General features: G+C 43.9%; 1 protein-coding gene across 6 annotated transcripts in view; it reads left to right on the top strand.

Moving 5' to 3' along the window:
* ATXN7L1 (ataxin 7 like 1) overlaps positions 1 to 15,612 on the top strand; it is a 278,155-nt gene that overhangs the window by 240,765 nt on the left and 21,778 nt on the right. For all 6 annotated transcript variants that reach the window (XM_007982511.3, XM_038004524.2, XM_073009235.1 and 3 more), the window contains 3 exons: positions 8 to 90; positions 964 to 1,220; positions 14,901 to 15,093. In XM_007982511.3, coding sequence (XP_007980702.1) covers positions 8 to 90; positions 964 to 1,220; positions 14,901 to 15,093 — 533 coding nt within the window. The remainder of the gene's footprint in view (positions 1 to 7; positions 91 to 963; positions 1,221 to 14,900; positions 15,094 to 15,612) is intronic.

The raw sequence follows: 15,612 nt of genomic DNA, 5'->3' as shown, positions 1-15,612 counted from the left end.
AAACCAGAGAGAGAATTTGACCCAAATAAACACTGTGGAGTATTGGATCCCGAGACAAAGAAACCTTGCACAAGATCCCTCACCTGCAAGGTATTTCTCTTTCCATAAAAAATACTTCCTGCTCTGGCTGGGGCCTTTGTCGAAATGTTTGCATGCCACTCTCTGCACACGGCAGGGTGTGGAACCTCGACATGACCCCCAGCTGTTCTTTGTAAGGGAAATGCTTTCTTCTCGTCCATGGTAGCAGAGTGCCTGCCTCAAGCTGGCTGGCTTTTTAAGAAGGAAAAAAAAAAAAAAAAACTAGGCTTCCCCTGTTACTTGTGAGGCCAGACAGTAAATTGTATTTATAGGCACTCACAGGCGGTTCTAAAGCCTGCTACGTTTTAATGTATGCAGGAGCAGCGGCGGCGGCGGCGGCGGCGGCGGCAGCGCCCTGAAAGGCAGCCCTGGAGGGGAGGATGATATGCCGCGCCCCTGATCCAGCCACACCGGGGTGGCCAGGGGAACAGCTGACCCAAGGCGGCCGCCATTGGGTCGCCCAAAGCCCTGTATTTCATGCTGAACTGCTAGTGCTTCTTGGGATCAAGGCGATGGCCCTCTCTGCTTGGTGGCTCTGTTTGTCTGGGCCGAATCGAGCCTCCCACCTGCACCTGGATTAACTCTAGCATTCCCTCGCAGTTGCCTTTCATCAGAGAGGTTTTCATGGGTTCTGCGCTGAAGCTCGTCATCCTATGCCATTTTTTGGAGGAAGCTTTGGCTTCTTAACACCAGGAGTGTAGGGCATGGTTGCGTTCGTGTGGTCTCTGCCTCTTCCTAGCCGCAGAACAGGAGCTGTTGCCTTGAAGTTGACTTTTCAAGCACCTCTAAATTTCCATGAATTGCTATTTCTGAAATGGAGGGTCTGGGGAAGCAGGTTTATGTGCTGATCAAAGAGGCTGTGCTTTTCATTTCTCTTCTCCTTAGACACATTCGCTAAGCCATCGGAGGGCAGTCCCAGGCCGGAAAAAGCAATTTGACCTCCTCCTGGCAGAACACAAAGCCAAGTCCCGGGAAAAAGAAGTTAAAGATAAAGAGCATCTCCTGACTTCCACGAGGGAAATACTTCCCAACCAATCCGGGCCAGCGCAGGATTCTCTGCCAGGGTCTTCAGGGAGCTCTGGGCCAGAACCGAAAGTTGCATCCCCTGCAAAATCCAGGCCACCTAACTCTGTACTTCCTAGGTAAGTACCACCTTGACGATGGAAGCCCTGAATGCTTGGTCAAGCGACTTTAGCTTGCCTGGTCTGTGGCATGTGGTCTGATTATGTGTTAAATGGAAGTCATAATAGTACTACTTCGTAAGGCAGTAGTAAAGTTTTAATGAGATAATGTACATAAAAGGCCCAGCCCAGTGCCTGCCACATAGTGTTCAACAGATTTTACTGCTGTCATCATTATCATCATCACTGTCATCACCATTGTCAGCAGCAGTGGACTTCATGGCAGACTAGCAGACCTTATATCAGACAGTGTGTGTTTTTACAGAGCAAGAATAAGCTGGAAACAAATACCTGGAACTGTGACACATCAGTCACCAGGTGACTTCCTGGTTGCCTGGGTTTTTATGTTAGTTGACGATTCCTGGAGCAGATGGGAAACCCGGGTGGATAGGCCGTTAGCACCTCTTAGGCGCTCACTGCACCATGCTAGTCCACTTGCCACGTATTTGTTTTCCACGCTCTCCTATCATCAGGATGAAAGGGGAAATTGGCATAGCAGAGGTTGTTTGTCCTTACATGTCTCTCCACACCAGGAAAGCTACTCTTCTGGGCCACCTGTTTGGGGTTCTATGTGGTTGTCCCGGACAGAAAGGAAAAAATAGAAAACAGAATTGACACTCATTTGGATTAAAAGTAATTTAAAATCCATGCATGTCCGTTTTGATGGGCAGCAGCTCAATTCCCAAATAATGGGACAGAGAACCACTTATTCAAAAATATTTATTGAGTGCTCGTTCCATAAGCAAGATTCCATGTTAGGTACTCTCAGGCAGGGGTACAGAGATTAATGAAGCTAGACCCCGCTTTTCAGGAATTTGGAGTTTAAAAAAATGAGATAAGAATCAAGTATCCATAATTTGTATAAAAAGGAAACATTAATAATACTCCATGAGAAGTGCAGATAACGGTATTATCTGATGTTCTTTATGCATACAGTGTGAATCTCAACGGGTAGCAAATAGGCTTTAAGAGGACATAGTCATAAAAGAAGGGGAGGGAGTTGATTTTTAAAGCAAAAACAAATATTTCATAGCAGTCACTCCTGATCTGCCAGGCTCTCACCCTGATGCCTTCCATGTTGGTGCAAGCCTGACCCAGTTTGACAGCCATAGTCCCTCTGTCACTATGGCCAAGCTCAGCCTCAGGCGTTCAGGAGGATGCGGTCAGATGGAATTGCCATCCCCAACACTTCCATCATGCTCACCATCGTGGCGTTACTGTCGCCATGGACATGCTACTTTCCTGGCCACCCCTCGCTTTGCAAGATCATTTTGTAATGACTTCTCACTGTCATGTGGGGTGTTGGTTAAGGATATTACCCTTGTTTTAGAGTTGAGGCAACAGTTCTGTTCCAAACTTCTGGAAAGGGTTTCAATTCTATATACAGCGGCTTTTAAACTTCTTTGTAGCTGTCGAACATTTTCATTCCAGCACAACCTGGGTACCTGAGAGGAAAGTAGACTTGCCTCCCCCTGAAGCTGGCTAAGCTCACACATGTACCCAGAGCCACTGTCCCCCACACCCTCTCAAGGATCTCCTTGGGATCCCCAAGGACTCCAGGGAACCCAGTCTGAAAGCCTTCTTTGATTATACAAATCTCCATCTATTTTTGACTGATGGAGGCACTTCTCACCAGGCAGTGGTACCTGGCTTAACAGAGAAACAAGGGAGCAGCCGTTAAATAATAAAAGAACGGAGCCTGAAGGATCTGCTCCGACTGTTTCTTCTGGGTTTAATTTTCAGGGGAATGTTCATCTATAGAGAAATGCCAGCTGTTTGTGTTCTCTTAAGGAAGCAGAAAAGGATGGGTGAGGTTAATCAGCAAAAAGAATGTTTCTGGAAAAGAAGTTGGGGGGGCAGAGGAACACATTACACATGTTGGTAACAGAATTTTTTTTTTTTTTTTTTTTTTGAGATGGAGTTTCACTCTGTCGCCCAGGCTGGAGTGCAATGGCACGATCTTGGCTTACTGCAACCTCCGCCTCCCGGGTTCCAGCAATTCTCCTGCCTCAGACTCTCAAGTTGCTGGGATTACAGGCGTGTGCCACCATGCCCAGCTAATTTTTTGTATTTTTAGTAGAGACGCACTGTCATCATGTTGGCCAAGCTAGTCTCGAACTCCTGACCTCAGGTGATTCCCCCACCTCGGCCTCCCAAAGTGCTGACATTACAGGCATGGGCCACCATACCCAGCCCACAGAATCATCTTTGAGGATCTTTTCAAGATTGGGTTAGGCACCAGAAAACTCAGGGGTGAGTTCTTTTCCAAAGTTAATCAGGAAGATGTCCTGCACTTGTCTTAGTTTAGGACAAGATCCCCTGCAATTAAAGATTGAAGAGCCATGATCAGAGTTGAATATTGTAATCCCACAAAACTTACAAAAACATTGCTTTACTCATATTGATGTATATACAATAGATGTTTCATCTACACAGATTATCTGTACTTGGCAAAAAAAAACTATTGCACATGAATGGAATTTATTGTCATCCCCTCCCACTTGTGAATTCCCTTTGTAGGAAATGCTAACGTGTGTGAATTTATTTCATATGTATCTTTTTGTTAACCTTGAAAATATTTTCGTTCTCATATTCTTACATTGCAACCCATTCTTGTCAGGGATTGCTAAAAAGGGAACTTGAGTCTAGAATTAGAAAAGTTAAAGTTAGATAACAAGGGTTGGAATGGGATTTGAAGTGGAAATCTCAACTCCATGCCTACTAACTAGGTAAGCTTGGTCATGGTTCTTAGCCTGTCTCGCCTCAGATTGCTCATCTGTACAGTGGAGCTAATGAGAGTGAAGTGAGAAGGTACCAAGCACATAAGAAGCAGTCCATGGATGGTAGCTATTAGTGAGTAGGAGAGGCACTCCGCAGGAAGGCAAAGGCAGTGAATGCTGGCCTTGACACTGCCTGGTTTCCGTATGCCTGCCCTCCATGCTTCTGCCCCCAGCCCGAGGGGCCTGGAATAACACACTCATAGGTTCAGTTTCTTTGCCTCCAACTCTAAAGGAACACATTGCTTGCTCCAAAAAGCCCGAGGGTTGTGGATGACCAGGCCAGCCACCGCCACTGGGACTGTTTTAAAGGGCAAAGAGGGCTGGGCTCTGACAAGCCAGGCTGAGAGCCCTCAGGAAACTAGTGCCACAAAATCTGGGCACAGTCCCCTCTGTCTTGTAGATGCTTACACATGCAGTCTAAAGTATAAAAGGGCAAACTTAGTTAATCTTAGACTGACGAGGGCAGTGTGGAGAGAGGTAGAAGGTCCTAGATTCCTGACAAAGGGCAGAGATGAGTCTGGAATAAAAGCAACTTCTGTTCCATTCTGTATCTCATTAGGATAGTGATATTACCACACTTCAAGCCAATTCTCTTTTTTTTTTTTTTTTTTGGTAGAGACAGAGTCTCACTATGTTGCCCAGGCTGGTCTTGAACACCTGGGCTCAAGCAGTCCTCTTGCCTTGACCTCTCCAAGTGCTAGGATTACAGGCATGAGCTGCCACGCCCGGCCTTATTCTCTCCCTGACTTCTTATATATTCGTCCCTGTGCTGTTTCTACATCTGTTTCTCAGTCTGGAGGGCTTTGAGGTTATGCAGACAGGCACAAAACCCCTCCGTTTCTTATTAGCTTTATAACAGTTTCTTCATCTGAGGCCAGGCGCAGTGGCTCATGTATGTAATCCCAATATTTCGGAAGGCAGAAGTGAGAGAATAACTTGAGCCCAGGAATTCGAGAGCAGCCTTGGCAACATAGCCAGACCCCATTCTCCACCAAAAGGGAAAAAAAAAAATCTCATCTAAGAAAGGCAGATGCTAGTTTACTCACCTAAGGTGGCTGGAATAAGAAATGTACATTTCATGCCTGGCACATAATAAGGACTGAATTAAAGTCAAATAGTAAGGAGTGAATCAAGGTCAATTGCCCTATGCTCTCTTCCTCAACGCACTCAGACAAACTAATGCTCTGCTTCCTCAAAGTAGTAAGGTAGGACTTTCTCTGCATTTCCCTGAGTTGAACTGGACAAGACCCGTCATCCTATGCTTTGACTTTAGACCAGACTGGTGGGCAGATGGGGGACAGGTGATGTAGTATGGAGGGAGAAAGAGTGAATGGCAACTAAACAAACTTGAGTGACTGTGTCAACACCTTCCTGTGACCCATTGCCCCATTCCCCATCACTCCTCACCCAAGCCTCGCTTTTTCCGAGACCCAAGCTGGTTCCAGTGAACTTCTTCCCTCCAGGTATCATCCTGGAGTACAGCAATCAGAGCTAACAGGTCCTGAAAGCATCCACTACTATATCATCTCCAGGAGGCTGAATGCACCCTGAGGGCAATGAGCCCAAAAGGAAGTGGTGCGGAGCTCCCTCCTCCTAGTGTGTGTGCACACACGAGCACACCATCATGCGTCCCTGTTTTTCCCTTTGCTCCCACAGCTAGTTGTGGGCTAGAGCACAGCTTCCACGCTCAGCTTACTCCCCAGGAATATTCCACTCATCTCCTCTTTTATCTGGCAATTATTATAGAGTGTTTCAGCTGGTTTTCTTCTTAATTACACTGCTTTTTTTGTTGTTGTTATTGTTTTAAGACAGAATCTCCCTCCTGTCACCCAAGCTGGAGAGCAGTGTCATGATCTCAGCTCATGACAACCTCCACCTCCCGGGTTCAAGTGATTTTCCTGACTCAGCCTCTCTAGTAGCTGGGATTACAAGCGCCTACCACCACAGGCTGGCTAATTTTTGTATTTTTAGTAGAGATGGGGTTTCTCCATGTTGGCCAGGCTGGTCTCGAACTCCTGACCTCAGGTGATCCACCCACCTCAGCCTCCCAAAGTGCTGGGATTACAGGCATGAGCCACAGCGCTCAGCCTGCATTTTTAAAAATCAGAGTAAGATAGGCACATAGTTCAAAAATTAAATTGTGCTTAAATAATGAAATGAATGAAAACACTTTCTGCCATCCTGGAACATGTCTTTGCTCTTTCTGTGTTCAAACGCCTGTTTCCTGGATCTAAGTGACTGCCTCCTTCTTAGTTTGCACCTTTAAATTTTGATGGAGTACCTCCTCCATTAGCTTCCTGTGAAAAGATGTGTGGGAGGTCAATATTTAGAATCCTTGTACACTTGAAAATATTTTTATTCTACTCTCACACTTAAATTGATCATCTATCTGAGTATATAACTGGATTGAAAATCATTTCCCTGCAGAATTTTGAAGACATTTTTTCATTGATTTATAGCATTGAAAATTTTATCAAGAAGTTTAATATTATTCTGATTATCATTTCTTTGCACACATCCAGTTTTTTACTCTGAAGCCTGGGGGCTGTGAAAGTTCACACAGTAGTCACTCTTTTTTTTTAAGACAAGGTTACACTCTGTAACCCAGGCTGGAGTGCAGTGGTACAATCATAGCTTATCCCAGCTTCAAACTCCTGGCTTCAAATGATCCTCCCACCTCAGTCTCCCAAGTACCTGGGACTACAGGTGCAAGCCTCTGCCCCTGGCTAATCTTTTTATTTTTTTACAGAGACAGGGTCTTGCTGTGTTGCCCAGGCTGGTCTTGAATATCTGGGCTCAAGCAATCTCCTCAGCCTCCCAAAGTGCTGGGATTACAGATGTGAACCACTGCACCCAGCTGATCACTTTTGATGTAGCTCATTTTCTTTCATTGTACTGGGTACTCAGTAGCTCATTCAATCTGGAGATACTTTTCCTCTTCTGGGATATTTTCCTGTGTTACATCTTAGATGATTTTCTCCCCACTATTGTCTTTATTCTTTCTTTCTTGACTTTCTATTAATTGGATGTTGGACCTATAGCTCTCTTACCTCTTTTTGTCTCTTAATCTCCTTGTTCTACTTTATGAAATATTTTCTTTGACTTTATCTTCAAAAATGGTATTTTAAATCATTCATGATGCTTTCCTATTTTTTAGGATCTGGGTTCTCTTTATCTGGTTGTTTCTTACACTATACAACAAGATACGATCGTTTTTCAGAGGCAATAACATCCTAATATCTTTGAAGATAGGTTTTTTAGTTTTTTCTCTTTCCATCATCATCTTAGTTTTTTCCAGGTTTGTTTCCTTTCTGTGTTCATGTCTTTGATGTGTGGTTGGGCAGCCTCACACTGGAGATGCTCCGGCAGTGTTGGGCCATCCCTAACCATGCACATTTAGAAGAGAGGCTCTAACAGCCTAATTGGAAGTCTGTGTGTGAGATTGTCAATCACAATTTTCTGATCACCACTCAGCCTTTTGTTTAAGGATTCCCAAAGGCAAGATCTGGAAGCCTTCTCTGGGGCCACTCAGTTTCTCAAAGATAGAAGCCTGACTGGTGATGTGCCTGGCAGTAGGCATTCTGGAAGTCCTGACTAGAAATGGCCCACAGTTCCCCTGTGTCCAGCCCTGTGCCTCACTCCTACTCTGTGCTGAGCCTGATGGCCCCGTATCTAGAATCTCTCCAGTTCAACTTCTCTGGCAAGTAAACCTTTGCTCTCTTGTTAGCAAGTTTATTGTTGTTGGCTGGGTGCGATGGCTCACGCCTGTAATCCTAGCACTTTGGGAGGCTGGGGCGGGCAGATCACTTGAGGCCAGGAATTCGAGACCAGCCTGGCCAACATGGTGAAACCCTGCCTCTACTAAAAGTACAAAAATTAGCTGGGTATGGTGGCTCGCGCCTGTGATCCCAGCTACTTGGTAGGCTGAGGCAGGAGAATTGCTTGAACCTGGGAGGCAGAGATTGCAATGAGCTGAGACGGTACCACTGCACTCCAGCCTGGGTGACAAAGCGAGACTCCAGAAAGTGTATTGGGGTACCGAAGAGGGTGTACTGGCAGAAATGGTGATAACTCATCATCTGGTTGTGTGAGGTGGCAGACATGACCTTTAGGTCTAATTGCTATGTATTAAGACCTTCAACTCTCAAGCTGTATTTAGTCCTCACCTCACCTATGACTTCTGCTGCTCTAGGAATGTCCTAGAGGTGCCCAGCTTCTTGGAGGTTCAATAGTAGGTCAGTTCCTTTCCCGTTAGTTAATACTTCTCTGGCCACATCCTGTTTTCTTAATATTAAAATCTCATATGCTTGTATCAGTTAGGATGCTTCAGGTGCAAGTAGCAGAAAACATAGACTACCATCCGTTTAAATAATTAGGAAACTTATTGCGTGCTACATGAGGTCCTGAGGTGGAGGAGCACCAGTCCCCAACCATCACAGTGACTCGCCTTCACGGCCCTTCTTTTATTCCACCCTCCTCAGTCTTTTGGCTTCATCCTCAAATCCTGTAGCAAAGCAACTGTAGCAATTCCAGGCACATGTAGATATAACAAGGTCCAGATGAAGCTGAGGACCACCTTTCCTGTGTGTCTCTTTTTTCTTAATGAACTTTATGTTTTAGAGGAGTTTTCGTTTCCCAGCAAAATTGAGCAAAGTTGAGCAGAAGGTATACATGTTTCCTATATACCTCCTGCCCACACATGCATAGCCTCTGCCACTATCAACATCCCCCACCAGAGCCTTGTGTCTCTTTTTTTTTTCTTTTTTGAGACAGGGTCTCACTCTGTCCCCCAGACTGGAGTGCAGTGGCATGATCTCAGCGCAACCTCTGCCTCCCAGGCTCAAGCAATCCTCCCACCTCAGCCTCCCGAGTAGCTGAGACTATAGGTGCCTGCCACCATGCCTGGCTACTTTTTGTATTTTTTGTAGAGGTGGGGCTTCACCATGTTGCCCAGGCTGGATGCCTCTTTTTTAAAGTGAGAAAAAGCATTCTAAAAGCCCTCTACCACAAAAAATAATTTTAAAAAAATTTCTCATGTCCTTTTCTAAACCAATCATTAGCAAGCAAAATGAAAGAGATTCCTAATACTGGTTTAGGAGTTAAATTGATGTTAGAAAGTCATCATCATAACTATCACATTTCTGCTGATCTCATTGTTCTTTAAAGCTAATGCCTTTTTTATCTCTTTACTGTTATTTTAGTAAGATTTTGGAAGAGAGAAGAGAGAAATATGTGTGATCCATCTGCCCTGTTTAACAGGAAGTTCTTCACATTTCCATGCTCATGGCAGCATTATGGCCAAGATATGGAAACAACCTAAGTGTTCATTGAGGGATGAATGAAGATATATATATATATAAAATTTCAGCCTGGTGCAGTGGCTCACGCCTGTAATCCCAGCACTTTGGGAGGCTGAGGTGGGCGGATCACTTGAGGTCAAGAGTTCGAGACTAGCCTGGCCAACATGGTGAAACCCTGTCTCTACTAAAAATACAAAAATTAGCCAGATGTGGTGGTGCATGCCTGTAATCCCAGCTGCTTTGGAGGCTAAGGTAGGAGAATCACTTGAACTTGGGAGGCAGAGGTTGCAGTGAGCCAAGATTGCACCAGTGTACTCCAGCCTGGGTGAAGAAGTGAGACTCTGTCGCAAAAAAGAAAGAAAGAAAGAAAGAAATTAGCCGAGCATGGTCACATGTGCCTGTAATCCCAGCTACTCAGGAGGCTGAGGCACGAGAATTGCTTGCTTGAACCTGGAAGGCGGAGGTTACACTGCACTCCAGCCTGGGTGAAGGAGTGAGACTGTGTCTCAAAAAAAACAATAATAAGGCTGGGCGCAGTGGCCTACACCTGTAATCCCAGCACTTTGGGAGGCTAAGGCGGGTGGATCACTTGAGGTCAGGAGTTTGAGACCAGCCTAGTTAACATGGCTTAATCCCATCTCTACTAAAAATACAAAAAAATAAGCTGGGTGTGGTGGTGGGCGCCTGTAATCCCAGCTACTAAGAAGGCTGAGGCAGGAGAATCACTTGAACCTGGAAAGCAGAGGTTGCAGTGAGCCAAGATCACACCACTGCACTCCAGCCTGGGTGACAGGGGGAGACTCTATCTCCAAAATAAATAAATAACAATAATAATGATAATACATGTATATATATATATAGAAGGAAATATTATTTAACAATAAAAAAGAAGGAAATCCTGTCATTTTCTACAACATGAATGAACTTGAGAGCATTATGCTAAGTAAATTCAGATACAGAATGACAACTACTGTATGATTTCAGTTACAGGTGGAATCTAAAACAGCCAAATTCACAGAAAGAGAGAGTAGAATGCCGGTTGTTTGGGGCTAAGGGTTGGGAGAAATGGGGAGATATTGGACAACTTTCAGTTACAAGATGAATACGTTCTGGGGATCTAATCTCCAGCATGGTGACTCTAGTTAATAATACTGTATTATGTACTCGAAATTTGCTAAATAAGTAGATCTTAAGCAAATTTCACTGGGCTCAGTGGCTCATGCCTGTAGTCCCAGCTACTTGGGAGGCTGAGGTGGGAAGATCCCATGAGCCCAGGAGTCCCTGTGAATACAGTGAGTGATTGCTCCACCGCACTCCAGCTTGGGAGACAGACAGAGACCGTGTCTCTAAAAAATAAAAATAAAAAATGTTCTCACCATGGGAAAAAAAACTGGTAACTGCGAGGTGACATATGTTAGCTAACTTGTGATAATCGTTTTACAATGTAAATATATACCAAATCACATTGTATACCTTAAATATATACAATTTTATTTATGTATGATAAGTGTAAGATGTTATACCTCAGTAAAGCCAAAGAAAAATAAAACACCAAAAAATAGGAAGTTCTTTAGTAACTTTCTTACATATACCTGTAGTACTAACTCTATTTTCTTCTTGTTTTTGTTTTTCCTCTTTTTCATTATGAAATTTTCCCATGTATAGAAAAGTAGAGAGAACAGTATATTGAACACCTGTAGGTCTTGTTTTAACAGTTAGTATATTAATATTTTGCAATTATGTTTGCTTCATCTACATTTTTTGATGATGCGTTCTGATGTAAATTGCAAATACCATGGCATTTCACCTCAAACACCTTCCAAATGCATCTTTAAAAAGTAAAGACAGGACTGGGTGTGGTGGCTCATGCCTGTAATCCCACCACTTTGGAAGGTGGAGGTGAGCAGATCACCTGAGGTCAGGAGTTCGAGACCAGCCTGGCCAACATGGTGAAACCCTGTCTCTACTAAAAATACAAAAATTAGCTGGGCGTAGTGGTGCATGCCTGTTAGTCCCAGCTACTCGGCAGGCTAAGGCAGGAGAATCACTTAAACCTGGGAGGTGGAGGTTGCACCACTACACTCCAGCCTGGGCAACAGAGCAATACTCTGTCTAAAAAAAAAAAAAAGACATACAGACCTAGCACAGTGGCTCACACGTGCAATCCCAACACTTTGGGAGGCCGAGCAAGGAGGATCATTTGAGGCCATGAGTTTGAGACCAGTCTGGGCAACATAAGCAGACCCTATCTCTGTAAAAAAATTTTAAAATGAGCCGATATTGTGGCACGTGCCTATAGACCAAGCTACTCACAAAGCTGAGGCGGGTGGATCCCCTGAGCCCTGGAGTTTGTGGCTGCAATAAGCCATGATCATGCCACTGCACTCCAGCCTGGGTGACAGAGCAAGATCCTGTCTCTAAAAAATAAAAATAAATATATAAAAAGAAAGGCAATTCCCTACGTAACCATGATGCTGTTATCACACTTAATAAAATCCAGCTCCTTTTTAATCTATCTCCTGCAGGATAAGGAGGACCTATCATGATGGAGAGGGCTTCATAGAGAGAGAGCCTGTTAGAAAGTTTGGAAACAAATCTTCATCAATAGAAGATTTGTTAAGTAAATTGTGATATATTCATACTATGGATTACTGGGGAATATTAAAAATGATATAGTTCTATACATGGAAATACTTCTACAACATCACTAGGTTTTTTTAAAAGTATGTCTCAAAATAGTATGTACTACTCACATTTCATGTTCCGGGTGATCGTGTGATCCAGTTCTTGCTTTAAGATGCATTTGCATGTGTGTAGATGGTAACAAAGTCTGGAAGGATGTAAATCAAAATGCTAATAATACTTGATCTTGGGTGGCAGAGTTATGGATACTGGTTTGTTTTTTTTTTTTATGTTTTAGCTTTATCTAAATTGCTTTATTATTTGGGTCTTCAACCATAAGCACACAATAATGTTGTTGCCCTGGCTGATACAGAAGAGCAGGCATTGAGGAACGTCTGGGGAGATGCGTTCTTTGACCTGTAGACACTCAGAATAAATGGCAGCTTTGTTTTTATAGTACAGGAAGGTGACAGTCCGTAATAAATTGTCATCCCAACAGAATTCTTATAATGACACTGAAAAACTACATATGGCTTTGTTTTGTTTTGTTTTTATAGTAAAATATACATAACACAAAATTTACTATTTTTAAGTGTCTAGTGGCATTAAGTATATTCACAATGTTGTGTAGTTATACTGTCATCCATCTCCAGAACTTCCTCATCATCTGCAACTGAAGCTGTATATCCACTAAAACCCCCTCCCTATTCCCCTCTCCTTCCAACTCCTGGTAACTCTTGTTCTACTTTCTGTCTGGGTATCTCATATAAGTGGAACCATCCAATATTTGTCCTTCATGTCTGGCTTATTTCATTTAGTATGATGCTTTCAAGTGTCATTTGTATAGTAGCAGAATTTCATTCCTTTTTAAGGCTTGCATAATATTCCATTGAATGAATATACCATATTTTGTCTTGTCATCTGCTGATGGACATTTGGGTTGTTTTCACGTTTGTGGTTCTGTTTTTAAGTGATTATACTTATGGAGTCTGTTTTAAGTTCAAGTATTGGAGACCTGAAAAGATTTCAAAGCAACAAATATCCAGGGTGAAAATAAGAGAGAGGGGAGACAGATCAGCAGTGCTGCTTCATAAGACTTGAAGGAGCAACTTTCGAAGCAGAAAGCAGAAAAACAATATTTTTTTCTCCTCCTTTTTCTCCCTATCTTTGTCACCTCTCCCTCCTCAATCACCTGATGGAAGTGGAGAAGTAGTAAAAACTAGTAACAGTTAACTGTGACTATTCCTCATCTAACTCTTCTGCTAATGTGGATGTGTTTGATTTTGGTTTTGCCTTGTGTTGTTTTGTTTTTTACTGCCTAAGAAGCAGGTAATTCTACCTCTTATTGTGACATTGCTTTTTGTAAGCTTAACCATAATTAAGATGCCATCTGTTGGGTTGTTTTATACACACACAGAATTCATTCATTCGTTCACTGAAAAAAATATATCTTTAGCACCTACTGTGAGGCAATCATGCCCCACAGTGCGTAAAAGTGCTTGTCAAAAAGTAAATTGAAGCTGTGCGCGGTGGCTCACGCCTGTAATCGCAGCACTTTGGGAGGCTGAGGTGGGCAGATCGCCTGAGGTCAGGAGTTCAAGACCAGCCTGGCCAACATGGTGAAACGCTGTCGCCACTAAAAATACAAAAATTAGCCAGGCATGGTGGCGGGCACCTGTAATCCCAGCTACTCGGGAGGCTGAGGCAGGAGAATCACTTGAACCTGGGAGATGGAGGTTGCAGTGAGCAGAGATCACACCACTGTACTCCAGCCTGGGTGATAGACTAAGAGTGTCTCGTAAATAAATAAAAAATATAAATTGAAACACTCATCCTCAGAAAATACAATTAAACTACACACAGCTCAATATTAAGTGACAGGCATGGGTGCAGAGTAAGGTACTAATGAGTGGCCCATCACCGGGACAAAACTTTTTTTCATGTCAGTATAACAACAGTTTCCTAAAATCATAGCTTTGTATCAAAGAACGTATGCATAGGACTGTGTTTCTTCATTACTGATATTTTTGGTGATTGCCCTGATCTTGTTTACCTGGTTGATCTTCCTGTCAGTTTCCACTTTCAAAGGAAAGCAATTGTATGGCAAGTACAGCTTACTTACCTGCAAATGGGTGAATACTTGTAACTGAATTCATAGAAGGCTGGTGTAAGTTCAATTCACTTTGTCACGAATGGGTGAATACTTGTAACTGAATTCATAGAAGGCTGGTGTAAGTTCAATTCACTTTGTCACGAATGGGTGAATACTTGTAACTGAATTCATAGAAGACTGGTGTAGGTTCAATTCACTTTGTCACGTTCCCATATCTGACGTTCCACTTACACTGTTGGGCTTTCCCATTATTCCTGTCATCTGCCCCAGGGACAGCAGCTGGGGCAGAACTTGACTGGGTCACCAGAGAGAGCTGGTCACTGCAAACCCTTCAGCCTTGATAGTTTTCCCTTATGCAAAGTCACCAGCGACGTGCCCTCCCTGAGGTACTGGCGAGGCTAATCAAGCTGTTTTCGTTTTCTTTTTCTTTTTTTTTTTTTTTTTGAGATGGAGTCTTGCTCTGTCACCCAGGCTGGAGTGCAGTGGCACAATCTCAGCTCACTGCAACCTCCACCTCCCGGGTTCAAGAGATTCCCCTGCCTCAGCCTCCTGAGTAGCTGGGACTACAGGCACGCGCCACCACACCTGGCTAGTTTTTTGTATTTTAGTAGAGACGGGGTTTCACCATGTTGGCGAGGATGGTCTCAATTTCCTGACCTCGTCATCTGCCCGCCTCAGCCTCCCAAAGCGCCGGGATTACAGGTGTGAGCCATGGCACCTGGCCATTAACAGGCTGTTTCCTGAGCACCATTAAACTGGGTGGATCTTGTCACCTCAGAAAAGGTTTATTTGGTTTATTTTCTTTGTTCTCCCCTCTTGCCCTTAGACCACCATCTGCAAATAGCATAAGCAGCAGCGCGTCTTCGAATCATAGCGGCCACACTCCAGAGCCCCCACTCCCACCTGTTGGAAGTGACCTCGCCAGCCGACTGTCCAGTGATGAAGGGGAGATGGACGGAGCCGACGAATCCGAGAAGCTAGACTGTCAGTTCTCCACGCACCATCCCAGACCTCTTGCGGTAGGCCTCCTTCTGTTCCTTACTGTGCGTTCTTCGCCTGTGCTTTGCAGACACTTAGATGATCATACCAAAGGCATGATCCTTCCTAAGGCAAGGCTGCCTGTGCAGTGTTTTACAAAAAGACTTACCGTGAGTTTTAACAATTGCCTTAGAAATACCCTTGAACATTACAAAAGGAAAGGAACGGGCTCCCAGCTGATTATAATCCCGAGTACTTCCACATACTACTAAAAAGAAAAAAAGGGGGAAGAATGGATAATCCTGAGTATTTATGGCCGACCTTGAAGCGAGCATGCTTGAGAAATAGTGTTTCTATAAGTGCACTCAGGAGCTGATCCTCTGGCCTTGTCCATCTAAAAACGGAGCCTCTGATGTCCAGGGTTAGCTCGGTTCACCTGCTCTGGAAACCGTCTGTCTTAGCAGCACGTCAGGGGTCAGCCCTTGTTGATATTCTCCCCTATTGGTTCTAAGTATTACTGTTGTGTGACCATATGGCACCAGAACTGAGCGTGTGTGTGT

Source organism: Chlorocebus sabaeus, chromosome 21, assembly GCF_047675955.1.
Source record: "Chlorocebus sabaeus isolate Y175 chromosome 21, mChlSab1.0.hap1, whole genome shotgun sequence".
In the NCBI taxonomy this organism is placed as follows: Eukaryota; Metazoa; Chordata; class Mammalia; order Primates; family Cercopithecidae; genus Chlorocebus; species Chlorocebus sabaeus.
The sequence above is the reverse complement of the archived record's forward strand: the minus strand, read 5'-3'. Positions and strand labels throughout refer to the sequence as shown.